Genomic DNA, 15,873 nt, shown 5'->3' with positions numbered 1-15,873 from the left:
CACAGTAGTATCTGAGCTCCTTAGCTTTAGGCTTAAGTGATGTATGCATTTGTTTAGGCCCCTAAAGTTCCAGAACTTCTGTACCCCATTCATATTCTGATTTGACAGCATGAGCTCCATCCCCAGTTCTGGTTACCCATCTGACTCTAACTTCACCAGGTTGTGTCAGAGGTTGAATTCCCTAATAACCCTCTCCAGGTCTCTAGCTGGAAAGTGGTGCTTCAGTTCTAGCTTCCCCATCCCTTGGGGGCATTATCAGAGGAACCAGGGAAAGTCTCACAACTAAGTGAATGGGAAAAAGCTCAGAGGGAGGATTTAATTGTTATACAAATGTGGAAGGATTTTGACATAAGTGGAGAAGAACCTGAATAGAACCTGCATTGTTGCTTTAGACAGAGTCTCTCAACACCTGGAGCCATCCTTGCCATTCAAAGTTAATTCACCGCAGTAATTATAAACATTAATTTCCAAATGTAAACAATTGTACTGTATTCAGAGTTGATCCCAAACAAAAACTCCATTCCATCATATTTTTAGGAATTTCAGATCCAGATCTTAATGTTATAGTTTAGGCCCATTTATAATTGTAGCTAATGTTTGAAATAAAAACTTACTTGTTTATGGTATCTAAGCTCTATGGAGATTAGAAAATGAATCCAGATGTTTAAATATTTATGGCTTTTGGGCTGCCCTTAACCAAGTAGCATCTGAGGTGAGCCATTATTGGTCACCCTACCAAAATAGATTATTGGAGATAAATATCACCTATAGCTCAAACCTTCAAATCTTAAGTGGCTAACCAAGTTGCATCCCAAAGCCATCTGGCCATAAATGAACCTGTAGAATGAGAATTGTATATAAATAAAAAGAGCTACAATCGCTACAGATTGCTTGGAATTTAATAAAATGCTCTCCTACAACCCCCTGTTGGCATAGGCTTCCAGGGTGTAGGGAAAAGGTGGAATTATAAGTGCTATTCCTTTTCAAAATATTTTGTCCAATTGTCATTGCCAGCCTAATTTTCATCTTGCACTGGTATCAATAGGAGTTACTCCACTCGAATTACATTGGTTTAAAATTGGTGTAAGCAGGAGGAAAATAAGACCCATTAGCTCTAATTAAGTGACTTCATGGAGACTTTGGGGGCCTCTAACTACCTTCTAAATTGGATATTCTAACTGAGAAATTACTGTCACAGTCTAATGTATGTGTGAAATCTTATTGACACCTAGCAGCTAGTTCAGTGACACTGGAAACTGTCAGCCAAGGAGGAATGCTGTTTGGCACAGAGAAAATAACTTGCTTTTACCCTAGGGTATGATTGAGAGTCCAGTGAAGTCCATGGAAAAATATTCAATTTTCTACAGTCTTTGAACCAGGGTGTTGTTTTTTTTGTTTTTTTTTTACTGATTTCAGATTATACCTTTACTTTGCATTAGAAGATCTTTTCTTGATTTTGTTTTTTATTCCATTGTTCCCTTATGATAATCAGGGTCCAATACCCCTCCCCAGGGGAGAACAGGGAATTGGCATCCCATAGAATAAGCAGATGAATAAACTGATTGTATACAAAGGTGTTGTGTTATTAAAAATGTCAAGTAAATTCTCTTATGAAAATTTGTAATGCTCTAAATTTAATTTATCATGAGATATGTATACAGGCTGTGCTCACCTTTTACAGACTCAGACTGTATAAAAGAATACTTAACTGATTTTGAAAGAATATGCCAGGCCATTGGCATCCCTAGTTTATTTTCTTTCATTTATTAACTGCCATTAACATATCTTTCCCAGGGATTAAAGTTCAGAAAATTTCTATTGAAATTTCTATTCTTTCCATACACCAACTGCTAGGAAGGGATATTGCAAAGACATTTGTAATTCTCTTCCTTACTGGATAAACTTCAGCACACAATTCAGTGTGCATATAACGTGAATTTGAATATCTATATAAACATTAGCAGATTACTTCAAACTTGTCTAGAAAATTTAATTCCCCTAGTAACGATGAGAAAACCTTTTCAGATTTAGTTTAGCAAGGATGCCCAATTGGGCTGGAAGATTTGTGGCAAGAGTCCTGGTCAGTAATACCATGCAAATTGCCTTTCTCTTTCCATTTGAGTACTGCTGGTTCTGGTTTTGATTAGAAAATTAAAGTAAAAACAAACACAAACTTCAAAACAAAAAATGTATCCCTTTGATTCAAATCCCTATTCTTTGCAGTTCAACCCCCCCTGTTCCCCTCTGGGGGTGTCTGGACCCTAATTGTCACAGTGACAGCAGGAATTCTTGAGTTCTAATCCCACTTCTTTTACTAACTCAGTATTTTTGCCTGTACTGAATTATTCCTAAAAATACCCCACTCTTGCTACAGCTTTTCCAGAGGTGGCAATGGGGGAGCACTACTGTAGACTGCTGCCCACCAATATTTTTAGCAGTATTTTGTTTACTGCTGCTCACAGTAGAGCTGGATGATATGGTGGTAAAGATGCTGGGCCCAGATCCACAAAGAGATTTAGGTACTACTGCTATCCATAAAACCCCTGTTCAGTTGTTGCCTAAACTCATTCAGTGCCTAAATTTTTCAGTATAAATGTTCCCTAGGTGCCTATATTTCTTCCTCTGGGCATAAGCATTACTGCTTTGGGGGGGGGGGGGTGGTTCTGGACTATCTCATGCCCAGCACAAGCCTCAAACCAGGTGAAGATAGGCAGGGCAACACCTATCTTGCATGCTGGGTCTGATCCAGTACGAATGGTCAGAGCACACCTAACTGCACACCAAATGGAGGCAGCATTCCTTATAACCTTTAGGCCAGTGGTTACTCCCCCAGGCTCTGGAAGACCCTAATTCAATTCCCCACTCTGCCTGATGAGGAAATGAGATTTGAATAAGGGTTTCCCATCTCTCAGGTGAGAGCCCTAACTACTTAGGACACACCCCTCTCCTCAACATGTGCAATTGGCTACTTTAAATGGGTCCCCTCCCAGCATGTTGGCTTTTGCGGATGCCATTCTCAGGCAGCTATCTCTCCCATGCAAAGTATAGGGAGCCTAAAAACCTAACCCAATGTTTGTGGCTTCTACTTAGGCATCATACGGCATGTCTAAACTGCAATAAAACACCTGTGGCTGGCCCAGTGTCAGCTGACTTGAGCTTATGGCTTTCAGGCTGTGGGGCTATAACATTTCAGTGTAGCTGTTCAGATTTGGGATGGAGCTTGGGCTCCAGAACTGCATGAAGGGGGAAGGTCCGAGAACCTGGGGTGCAAATCTCTACGCTGCAATGTTCTAGCCCTGCAGCCCAAGCACTGCAAGTCTGAGTCAGCTGATTTGGGCCAGCAATGGGTGTTTTATTGCAATGTAGATATACCCAAGATGCTTAAAAGTTAGGCATTATAATGCCTAATGTCCTTTGTGAATCCGGACCCTGATGGCCAATCTACACTAGGACACCCATCACTGCTGGTGCCAGTGGAGTTGCTCCAGCACTAAACTAATAATGGAAATGTTTTTAAAAAGTTGACAATGGAGACAAGATTTCACTGACTTCTATGGGAACTGGATTGGGGTCAAAGAGGATTTATCGTTCATAGTACTCATCCTTAAAAAAGGGAAGAAGGAGGATCCAGGGAACTACAGGCTAGTCAGCCTCACCTCAGTCCCTGGAAAAATCATGGAGCAGGTCCTCAAGAAATCAATTCTGAAGCACTTAGAGGCGAGGAAAGTGATCAGGAACAGTCAGTATGGATTCACCAAGGGCAAGTCATGCCTGACTAACCTAATTGCCTTCTATGATGGCTCTGTGGATGAAGGGAAAGCAGTGGACGTGTTATTCCTTGACTTTAGCAAAGCTTTTGATACGATCTCCCACAGTATTCTTGCCAGCAAGTTAAAAAGTATGGTCTGGATGAATGGACTATAAGGTGGTTAGAAAGCTGACTAGATTATCGGGTAGTGATCAATGGCTCCATGTCTAGTTGGCAGCTGGTATCAAGCAGAGTGCCCCAAGGGTTGGTCCTGGGGCCGGTTTTGTTCAATATCTTCATGAATGATCTGGAGGATGGCGTGGATTGCACCCTCAGTAAGTTTGCAGATGACACTAAACTGGGGAGAGTGGTAGATATGCTGAAAGTAGGGATAGGCTACAGATAGACCTAGACAAATTAGAGGATTGGGCCAAAAGAAATCTGACGAGGTTCAACAAGAACAAGTGCAGAGTCCTGCACTAAGGACAGAAGAATCCCAGGCACTGCTACAGACTAGGGACCAAGTGGCTAGGCAGCAGTTCTGCAGAAAAGGACTTAGGCGTTACAGTGGACGAGACGCTGGATATGAGTCAACAGTGTATCCTTATTGCCAAAAGGCCAATGGCATTTTGGGCTGTATAAGTATGAGCATTGCCAGCAGATTGAAGGACATGATCATTTTCCCTCTATTCAGCATTAGTGAGACTTCATCTGGAGTACTGTATCCAGTTTTGGGCCCCCCACTACAAGAAGGATGTGGAAAAATTGGAAAGAGTTCAGCAGAGGGCAACAAAAATGATTAGGGGGCTGGAGCACATGATTTATGAGGAGAGGCTGAGGGAACTGGGATTATTTAGTCTGTAGAAGAGAAGAATGAGGGGGGATTTGATAGCTGTTTTCAACTACCTGAAAGGGGCTCAAAAGAGGATGGATCTAGGCTGTTCTCGGTGGTAGCAGATAACAGAACAAGGAGTAATTGTCTCAAGTTGCAGTGGGGGAGGTTTAGGTTGGATATTAGGAAAAACTTTTTCACTAGGAGGGTGGTGAAGCTGTAGCTCATGAAAGCTTATGCTCTAATAAATTTTTAGTCTCTAAGGTGCCACAAGTACTCCTTTTCTTTTTCCTGAAATGGTAATTGATAGTCAAAGAGGCAGAGACAATATACAGCTGTTTCTTTAGAAGATATAGTTGTGCAAATCAGTTGCATTATTTGATGTTATTAGCGATCTGTTGAAGCTAAGAACATTCTTGTAAGGAATATAGAAATCAGAAATAGTCTGGGAATATGATTAAATTAAAAATCCTTTCTGTAAGACATTGTCTATGGAAATAGTTTGCCAAGTGTGTATGTCTATGAGAGAGAGAGAGATTTTGCCCATTTTTTTTCCCCACGAAAAAAATGTATATTTTAGGAATAAAATTTATTTGGTACACGTGATTTTCCATTCTCAAATAAATTACAGGCTTCTCCCTCAAAATTATTACTTACAACACTGAAATATGATTCTTATGTTTGATAACACTATTTTCTATATTTTAATTTAATTCTTCCTTATGAAGTAAAATATCAGCAATTGTCACATTAAAATATTTTTAAACATCCTGTTTGTTGATAAACCATTTATCCTACTGCCAAATTTGGGAACTGAACATTCTTTTAAAATATCTTTTATTTCAAATTCAAAAATTTAAGTAAGCTTTAATGAAAATATGTGTATGAATACAAACTGGTAAGGAATATATTTGTGTCCATATAGAACAGTGTGCATGTTAATCTGACCAGGCTTGCATTATGTTTAAGAAAATGTATATTTTAAGACACACAAATGCATACATTTTGTAAGAAATGTTTGTGTTAATGAATATCTAACAACAGAAAGGAAAAGCATGCCATGTGCATATTCAGAGCCCCAGTGTAATACAAATGTATTGTTAGCTATCACAGCATACTGCTTAATCTTGATCGACCAGGTACTGATGTGCCCCAAACGTTTCACTAATACATGTCAATTAAACATCATGATCCTTAAACAAACAAAAGCTATTAAAACTTCTGATGCATGAAGTATACACCTTATGAAATAGAGACATGGGGCCTAATCTTACAAAATACTGGGAATCACCCTTCCATGGTACATAATGCACAAACAGCTTGCAGACTTGATTTTTATGATTTCTAGGACAAAAATGCATAGGACATTCAGACAGTTTGCACTGTAATGTGCTCTGATCATTGGATCCACTTCAGGAATAGGTGGTAAGGCAAAGAAACATTCCTCTTTTTAAAGAAAACATTTAGAAAAACAATGTTGCACCCATAGATATTGTAGCAACATTCAGTTTGCAAGGGTTTAGTCTTAATAAACACAATTACTTATTACTTCAAATTTTTAAAATTACAACTCTAGACACAATACAGTGTCATCCTATGGGGGGGAAGGACAGCGTGTCATAGGGTGAGTGACTGGGGAGGGCTAGGTGCCTGGTGGGGGAGTGGGGGTGGATCGCCCCTGGTGAATGTGAGGGGAGGGGGCAGGGAGCTTGGGATTGGAGGGGGATTTCCAATAAGGCCAGGCTGTGACTGGGGAGGGGGCAGGGATCTCGGAGGAAGTGGGTGGATTCCCCCCCACAGATTTGGGGGAGAGGGGCAGGTATCTCGGGGGGTTGGATCTCCCCGCAGATTTGGGGGGGGGCAGATGTCTCGGGTGGGTAAATCCCCCAGCAGATGGGGGGAGGGGCAGGGAGCTCAAAGGGGGGGGCGGATGCCTCCGGTGAGTGCCGGGGGGGAGGGGAGCAGGGTCGTCACGTCCTCTCCATTCCCTCCCCCCCCCCCCCCCCGGTGGTGGCTCCCGTTGCCCGGGGGTGGGCGGGGCTCTCGGCCAGGTGCGGGGCTCGGCGAGCCGGCGGCGCGGACGTCACTTTTGCCGGCCGCGCGTGTTTACGTGGAGCTGAAGATGGCGGCGCCGGTGGTTCCGCCGCGGAAGCTCCTGCCGCTGTAGCGGGGCCGGCGGCGGTAACGCTCTGCTCTGTGCGCGCAGGGGCCATGGAGGACGAGGAGAGGCAGAAGAAACTGGAGGCCGGGAAAGCCAAGGTAGGCGGCGAGACTGCGGGGGCTGGGGGAGCACGGTGGGGAGAGCCGAGGGGGAGGCCGAGGCGGGGGCGGGGACGGGGGAAGCAATGGAGCGGAACGAAATAAATCCTCTGTTGAGTAGCCTGGGACGAGCGCACCCCAAGGTGTAGGAATAACTCTGCTTTCCACCGGTATCCGGTGTGTTGTGTCCCGGGTAATGGGGCGCGCAGGCAGCATGGGGGTCTCTGTAGGAGCTAGGCTAGTCTCCTCTATAGCAGGTTTCAGAGTAGCAGCCGTGTTAGTCTGTATTCGCAAAAAGAAAAGGAGGACTTGTGGCACCTTAGAGACTAACAAATTTATTAGAGCATAAGCTTTTGTTAGCTACAGCTGAATGCATCCGATGAATGCATCCAATGAAGTGAGCTGTAGCTCACGAAAGCTTATGCTCTAATAAATTTGTTAGTCTCTAAGGTGCCACAAGTCCTCCTTTTCTATAGCAGTGGGCTCCAGAGCCGCCTCCCCTCTCTCCCTCTCTGTGATTGGCTTGTGACAGCTGTTGGTGGACGGCCATGACTTGCAAGTGCCACAGGTGCCAGCAGTTACACACTGAAAGCTAGTTATGCGACCCCCGAGCATGCTCTAATAAATTTGTTAGTCTCTAAGGTGCCACAAGTCCTCCTTTTCTTTTTGCGAATACAGACTAACACGCCTGCTACTCTGAACACTGCAAGCTAAGGGTATTTCTGTGAGTGAAACTCTGTGTGCTAGCGTCTTTTGTGAACGTGCATAGCTTTAATGGTCTGGGTACAGTACTTCTACAGTTACTTCAGTTTTGCAAAAGGAGATGGGGGGGGGGGTGAGGAGAATGCAGTTTGCAACATACTGTTAACCTGATGCACGAGTTGCTGTTTGCAATTTTTAAAAAGCAATGTAAACGTTTATGGAGATAACTGATTTTCATTTTGAAGGACATCTTGTCTTCAGTGAGCTAATAATAATATAAAGTAACCCTTACAGTGCAGTGTGTGTGTTGCCTTTATTTCCCAAACTATTCCCATAATCAGCTGTTTGTTGATAATTTAAATGTATTTAAACAAATCACCTTCAGAATATATCTGTAAAATAGCACATTGGCTCAACTATAATGACCTTATTTCTAGAGTAAGGGAAACTCACAAATGATCAGTGAAAGAACACTCGAGGGTTACCCAACCATTATAATAAAACATGATAAAGCAAAATGTAGATTTAGCAAACCAAGACAATTGGTCTCAATTTGTCCATCTAATTGGGCAGTTTACCACCAAATACTAGAGTTCATAGAACATAAATTGTCAGTTCATATTGGAAAAGATAATTTAGCAAAATCACATTGTGTATGCAGTTGGAGAACAAAGTAAATCTGTAACTACATGATGTCCATCTCTGTCTTGCTTGCAGAGTCTTTGCTGAAATGGGGGTTGGAAGTTCAATTGTGCAAAGTTGAATAGGCTAAGATACCTTATCCAGAAAAGTATTCAGTGCCTCTGTTAAATTGTTGTGACTTGTATCTGTTGTTTCTATTGGAGTAGCAACCAAAAGCCCCAGGCAGGAATAGTGCTCTAATATGCAAGGTACTGCTCTGAAGAATTTACAGTCTAAAAAGAAATTAATGAAGTGATAGGGCAAAAGGTCAGGATGGTGGCGAGTTGAGTGTGCTTTTTATATTTCATATAATCCAGTTTTGCGGCCGGTTGGCAGAGAAGGCCACTTGAGGTTGGGGAGAGGAAGGGATTTTTGAAGCAAGAGTTGGGTTTGAGTGAAGGGACAAGTAACTGTGTGTGTGTGGGGGAGGGGGGTTAGAATGGGTAGATGAGAGTGAGAAGCATAATGGGCATGAGAGAGGCTGGGCAGCTGAGAAATTGAAGAGGTAAGAAATGGTGAGGTTCTGGGGATCTTCATCCAATTGCAAGACACCTAGGAGGAAAAAAAAATCTAGAATCCAAGTATCAAATTGAATGGATGATATTGTCAGGAGGCTCTGAAGCCCCTTAGGTCTCCAAGTCCATTAGGATTCTATCCAGTTTTAATCCTGAAGATCTTTATCAAGTAGGAGAAATCCTGTACAACTAGGTATTTCCCATAGGTTTCCTTGCTATATGATATCTTAGCAATGTAATAGCATATTTTGCCAAATCTTAACATTGTGAAAATGGTTAACCTAAACATGTTACTGGAAAAGTAACAGTGAGTAGTACTAAACTATCAGAAAATGCCGTATCTTGAATAAATGCTCCCCAATACAGAGTGCATGTAAATGTTATAGCCACCTTTCCATTGCTGAGGTATCAAAACAGTTCTATGGCTTTGTGCTAGTTCTGCAGTGGGTACTGTATGCCAGCATTACATGATAAGCAAACAAAGATGTTTTGGTATGGCATGGCATTGTACACTATAAATTGATGTATTAAACTGCTCTTTTTGAAACATGGGAAATTTTTTCTCAATTTAAAAATGAATAAAATTAGTAATTCTACTTCTCAAGTAGTCATTTTGAACAACAGTGAGCAAAGAACAAGCACTGGTAAGTTATACTAATAACTGCTAAACATGAAGTATATTGGGGGTGGGGAACAACTAAGGACACTGTCAAATGTGTACCTTTTTGTAGCTTCAGGTTTTTTATTTAAAAATTGATGCTGTGCACACAATAGAAAAGAACTTGCTCTTGTAATAATTCAGTGAACATTTATTCTATATTGATGCTGAACACTTTTTAAAGTACATTTTCAGAGGTGTCATAATACCTTTCCACTTTAACCACTTTGCTCTTTAAATTGTCTTTATCTTACTCCCTCTAAAAAGTGCCATATACACTTATGGCAATATCTAAAAATTTAAAATCAATACAAGTCTTTTTTTTTACCATGTTCATACTTGTGTTTATATATAGCAATTGATATGCTTCTGCTGGTTTGAAAGATTTCTTATATATTTTTGGGAGAACAGTGGTTGAATCAGTTAAATTATGAATCAGTAGAAACTTTTAAGTATAGCCACTGTACCTATTTATATAATTCTTTTAAAAGTGCCATCAACCAGCAGACAATCTGCTGTATCTGACAAGCTTCTCCCTCCCCTCCCTTCTCTCCTCAGAAGAATCACCAGGAGTTCTGTGATATGTAGCCTGGTGTATACCATGAATTTAGAGGCAAGCATGTTATGCACTTCAAATGCGAGACTTTACAGGCTCCTGTTCTTGGTTGGTTCCCCGTAGACACTTGCACGCATCTAGTAAATAGAGGCAGATTCTTTATTAGGGCTGGCAGAGAAGGAGGGGTACAAAGACTTCACTGAAACCTAAGTGATTTATCTACAGAAGAAAGGAACAGAAAATTTCCAGGCTATTCCCCTAAGGGGCAATCACATAGGAAGTTACAAGGTTAGTATCCGAGTCCTTATGTCTAATTCCAAAGATTCTTCAAAGTTACCTTCTTTGGGAGGGAGATCTTCTTAGCCTTTGGTTGCATAGGCTACAGCTGGCTCTAACATTGATGCCTGTGGCATCTCCTAGTGCAGTGGTTCTCAAAATCATTTGATCACGTCCCCTTCTTTGTGTCTATAGTAGTTTATGCTCCCAGCTTCCCAGCCAGCAGCTGACTCTCTCCTGTCTGAACCCATTTCTGAAGGCAGAGCGGAGGCTGCTGGCTGGGTACCGAGCTCTGAAGGCAGTGACACTGCTGGCAGCAGCACAGAAGTATGGGTGTCATGGTATGGTATTTGCCACCCTTATTTCTCTGCTGCTGGTGGTGGCAGTGCTGCCTTCAGAGCTTGAAGAAAAGGAGTACTTGTGGCACCTTAGAGACTAACATTTATTTGAGCATAAGCTTTCATGAGCTACCGCTCACTTCATCGGATTCATCGTGAGCTACAGCTCACGAAAGCTTATGCTCAAATAAATTTGTTAGTCTCTAAGGTGCCACAAGTACTCCTTTTTCTTTTTGCGAATACAGACTAACACGGCTGCTACTCTGAAACCTTCAGAGCTTGGTGGCTGGAGAGCAGCAGCCGCTGGCCAGGCACCCAGCTCTGAATGTGCATGGTGTACACCCCCACCCCACCCCTCTTAAGGCTTCTCACACCTTCAGAATACATTCTGCACCTCTCTGGAGGGTGCACCCCGTTTAAGAACCTCCATTCTAGTGTTTGCATTAGAGAAGCCTCTCATGTTGCCTCCTTGCTGAATTTGCAAGCTGTAGCTTCTGCTTCTCTAGGCAACAGACTACAAGGCCTTCTGGCATCTCTAGGTGGTTCTTCACCTATCATATTCTCTGCACTTTTGCATCTGGCCAAGATCCCAGGATCACAGGACAAACTGCTCTTTCCCCTGTGCCAGGTCTGCCAGTTGCAATATTTACTTCTCAGTGGCAGCCTGCACCTGCTGTCTCTTTGAGTTCTCCCTTTTTCAGATGTGATCTTTCCCCAGCTCTAGATGAGATTCTGCTCTGGGGTTCCCTCTCCAGGTTCTATCTTTGGCCAGCTCTAAAGCAGCTGAATATTTAGCCAGCTGCTCTCATGTGCTCCCTTCCTCTCCCCACCCCTTTATTCTTTATTCGCATGTCCCAAGGATTCCACTTCTTTGTCTTGATCCAGAGTGATCACACAATATCATCTATTTAGCTAGATGTCTGTTAGTCCTTGCACTACTATGATGAGTTGTTTCCAATCCTTTCCATCAAAGTGATGGGGTGCTAGTAATTAACTGGGTTGGGAGAAGTGTTTCAGACATTTTTATTTGCAACTCTCCAGTGTTTTGTTTTAAAATACATGTCAAGGGCATCCAGAGTTTTGGATGGGTGCCTTTTGTGTAGTTTTTAACATCTAATTCAAAATAAATACACCCTTTTATGCTGTGAAGTCATAACCATCAAGACTTACTGTAATATTATTGTCAGAGTAACACTAATATTTTATTTCTGATAGGAAAATTCTAGAGCAATTTTAAAAAAAATCAACAACCCTGAATATTTTTCAAAGAAATGTAATCTTTGCAATCACTCAACATCTGAACTAGTCGTTTACAGTGTCAGGAAACTTCTCAATGGAATTATCTTTCTACATGCAGGGGTAAGAACATGGAACATGAGGGTGGTAATGATTGAAGAGGGAACCAAAGACAGATGGAAAGGGAAGCCCAGCAGCACCCTTCTGATGTGGGGTGTACTATGCTTTTTTTTTTTTTTTTCTTGTGGAGTTCCCCTTGGTTCTCTTCTGTGACTATTTAGATCTGTCCTCTCCTTGACTTCACTTCAGGAGGGGTTAGTATAACTTATACCTTCTTCTAGTCCTCTCTGGATGAAAGCTAAAACAGTAGTCCTCCTGTAAGTGTTTACTTAAAGACTTGGTATCTTACACCCCTTAAAACATCACCTCTGAATTTTACACACTGTTATCTATTTACATTTTTGTAAATTTAAGTGCTGAGGTGTGTGTCAGGATTTTTAGTTGCTTTTCTTGCTACTTATGGCTCTCTTCAGATCTGAAGAGTGCAAAGTGAATGTAATTCTATAGCAACCTTCCTGCTATATATTTTCTTATCAGCCTTTACCCTTGTAGGTGAATGAAACTGTTAAATGCTCTAAAGATACCACAACTTTATACATTTTTCAATTAAAGTTTCACAGATACTTCTGTCAGTACAAAGTTTTGTAAAACTGCTTATCTTGCATGAATGAAACTTTGGACATAAACTACCTCCCAGTGTGCTTCTTGATCATGCTTTTGTCTTCTGTTATATTCAGGAGGCTGGATGAAGGGCAGTGGTGGCATGCTGTCTAGCTTGTTAAATCATATTAATACTGAATTTTGCTTAGAAAATCTTTATTACAGCTTTGGCATTGTTAATTCTGGATTCTCAGGGCTTTTAGGTACTGTCTATATCTTCTTCTTTTTATATAAAGAATGCCCTCTAGCATTATTCATTGTCATGGTTGTCAGTGTCTTCTGAATGTTAACAGTGCGTACTTGGTCCCTTGCTTGAAAGCATGTTGTCCATGGAGAGATACTCCCTAAACCGCCTGAAGGTATTGTGGAAAGAAGCTGTTTGGTTTATTTAGTACATGTTTAAACACAGAACAAGGAACTTGTATGTCTTTGATTTATACTCTGTAATCATCAGAACAAGTGTAATGGCAAAGGTTACAATGTTGGGTCCATTGTTTTGGAGAGCTAATGCTACTTAAAATGGCTAAGTAGTCTATAGGTCTATCTGATGATGCCTTCAGAAAATATCTTCAACAGTTTGGTTTGTGAGTATTTGTTTGTGCCTATTTCTAGTGGCTGAGCATGAAGGTGGAATGTGTCCAGACAAATACACTGATGTTGCCTGGTAGCCTGAGACTATGTAGTTGTTTTACCTACAAATTACTGATACATAAGAAGATAAATTTTACTTCTGTCATCTGATTTTATTGTGTTGAGAAATTATGATCTCTTAGAATGAAGTTACAGGTTGTTCCAGTTTCCTGTTTTAAAAAAAAAAAAAAATCATTGACTTGACAGAAGCATGAAAGGATTTCATTCCACAATTCACCAGGTCAGTGTTTAAATATAACAAATAATTTAGTTTGAAATAGATTGTTTAGAGGTAAACTTTCTTAGTTAATGAACAGTCCTTTTAAATATTGTTTTCTCTTTAGGATAACTGCTGAAACTTCTTGCAATTTATGAAGGATGTGGTGAGTTGCATCTTCTCTCTCTTTTTTTTTTTTTAAACTAAATTTTGTGTGTCATTTAAAAGCTGACCTAACTGACGTATCTTGTTTTGCTTTCAGGTGCAGATTACTCATTTTGTTTCCAACTGCTTTCAGTAACTTGAACAAAAAACGTTTATGAAGCAGAATTATACAAACATTTTTTTTTTTTTGCCAGTGTGCATCTTGAGTCATTTTTTTAACACAAGAAATTTTATGTAACAAAAGGCATTGCTTGTAGTAAGCATTATGGTACTGCTCTCATACTTCTTGCTTTTAAAAGAAAAGAAAAGAAAAGAAAAAGCATGGAGATAAGGAGGTGCTCAGGCTCTCCTAGCTAGAGTGAGAAGTTTACTGTGGGTTACTGCTATATCTGGCATGGGTGGAGGGGTGTGTGAGAACCTGGAGGGGAGACTCCTGATAATGCACTTGAGTAAGGTGAAGAAGGGAGTGGATGAGCATAGGTTCAACAGGACTGAGAAAAGCAAACTGCTCAGTAGATTAGGTGTTTTGGGGCCCAGAGGGGAAGCTGTGGAGGAAGAGAATGGGGCTGGAGACAGTTCTCTTGAAGGGACTGGCTCCTGCTTTCTTTCTTTTCAATCTCCAGGTGGCTCCTGGGCTCCTTTCCTTGTGCTGCAGAATTGTTTCCTTTCCCTGCTCCATCAGTGACCTTCTTTTGATGGCGGGACTGTAGTGACATCTATATTTAAGGTTTCAGAGTAGCAGCCGTGTTGGTCTGTATTCGCAAAAATATTAGCAAAAATCTATATGTAAGGTAGCAGATTTCCATTGCAGATATTTTTATATTCTGTCACATACTTTCCAATTTACTTGTACACGTAGAAATATTTTGAACTTTCAAATTAATGTGAATAAATATAAATTTTATACAAAAAGTCTCCTTTAATAAAGGAAGAATTGTGTTTTTCAATAAAGTGCATCGAGTACTTTAGGGAAAGTAGTGCTTGACCTTTGACAGTTTGAGGATAGGTCACATGAGAAATACAAAAAGGTTTTTTACATGCAACATTGTCTGTCAGAAATTTACTCGGAAATGCCTATACAGAGATCCATTTCTGCAGAATGGTACCTGTGATACCACAGTAATCAATATTTGGAGAAATTTGGAATTAAAGAAATAATGTAAACCTGTAAGGAAAATAAGAGGACAGTGGAAAAGAGGAAATCAGAAAAAGGCTGTTGAAGTGGTTCCAACATTAGTTATCAGCAGATGTGAAAGTAAGCTGGTATGCCGCGGTACAGCGTACTGGTAAGAGCCAGTGTGCTGTACCGGGCTTTCTCGGAGGGCAATTTAAAGCCCTGGGGTAGCGGTGGTGGGGATTTAAAGGGCCCCGGAGCTTTGAGGCCACGCCTCTTCCAGTTGAGGCCATGCCCCCTGCTCAGGGCTCTGGTGTACTGGTAAGTCCTCTAACTTACTTTCACCCCCGGTTATCAGTATCCTTTCAACTCCAAATTGTGTTACTAATATATAATTATTAGTTGCTCACTTCATTAGTTGAAGGTTTCTATCCTAAATTCCTTTCCCATCTCCCTTTACTGCTTGATCATCTGCTGTAGTCTGATCCTTAATGAACATCCAGAGATCACAGTGTACTTTCACTGATCCGTCTTAATATTCATCAGGGAATTCTCATAACTGGGATTGACGAATGCGTCTCTTTGTTATTGCAGAGAGATGCTGAGAAAGGAACAACTTTAAAATAAACACTATCATTTGACCACATTTTATCATTTACTACATACAAAGCCAAAGCACATAAAAGAGCAGCAGCATTCAACTGTTGTCTTTGGGGCATTTGCTAGTGGTTTTTCAGAGAACTGCCCTGTCTCATGGTGTTAATTTCTAGCCTCTCGAAGAGGTTGGTAACGTGTACATTGTAAAGATGTTGGCCATGTGTAAAAGTGTGTAAAAACCAAGACTGATTGCCTCCATTAGGAACTACTGCTACAAGCAAGGGAGACAGAAAATAAGAGGTTTCAGAGTAGCAGCCGTGTTAGTCTGTATTCGCAAAAAGAAAAGCAGTACTTGTGGCACCTTAGAGACTAACAAATTTATTAGAGCATAAGCTTTCGTGAGCTACAGCTCACTTCATCGGATGCATTTGGTGGAAAAAACAGAGGAGAGATTTATATACACACACACAGAACATGAAACAATGGGTTTATCATACACACTGTAAGGAGAGTGATCACTTAAGATAAGCCATCACCAACAGCAGGGGGGGGAAGGAGGAAAACCTTTCATGGTGACAAGCAGGTAGGCTAATTCCAGCAGTTAACAAGAATATCAGAGGAACAGTGGG

At 41.1% G+C, this 15,873-nt stretch overlaps 1 protein-coding gene across 18 annotated transcripts in view; it reads left to right on the top strand.

The window, feature by feature from the left end:
- Positions 1 to 6,527: 6,527 nt before the first annotated feature.
- The window catches only part of AKAP9 (A-kinase anchoring protein 9), a 232,724-nt gene continuing 223,378 nt past the window's right edge, over positions 6,528 to 15,873 (top strand). For 14 of the 18 annotated variants that reach the window (XM_043509330.1, XM_043509332.1, XM_043509324.1 and 11 more), the window contains exon 1: positions 6,591 to 6,839. In XM_043509330.1, the coding sequence (XP_043365265.1) occupies positions 6,792 to 6,839 (48 nt within the window). In that variant the 5' untranslated portion in view covers positions 6,591 to 6,791. Of the gene's footprint in view, positions 6,840 to 15,873 lie in introns of all 18 variants that reach the window. The other 4 variants (XM_043509325.1, XM_043509336.1, XM_043509317.1 and 1 more) reach the window with 2 other exon arrangements.

The sequence above is a fragment of the Dermochelys coriacea genome, chromosome 2 (assembly GCF_009764565.3).
Source record: "Dermochelys coriacea isolate rDerCor1 chromosome 2, rDerCor1.pri.v4, whole genome shotgun sequence".
Lineage (NCBI taxonomy): Eukaryota > Metazoa > Chordata > Testudines > Dermochelyidae > Dermochelys > Dermochelys coriacea.
Note: the sequence above shows the minus strand (reverse complement) of the source record. Positions and strands in the feature narration are given on the sequence as shown.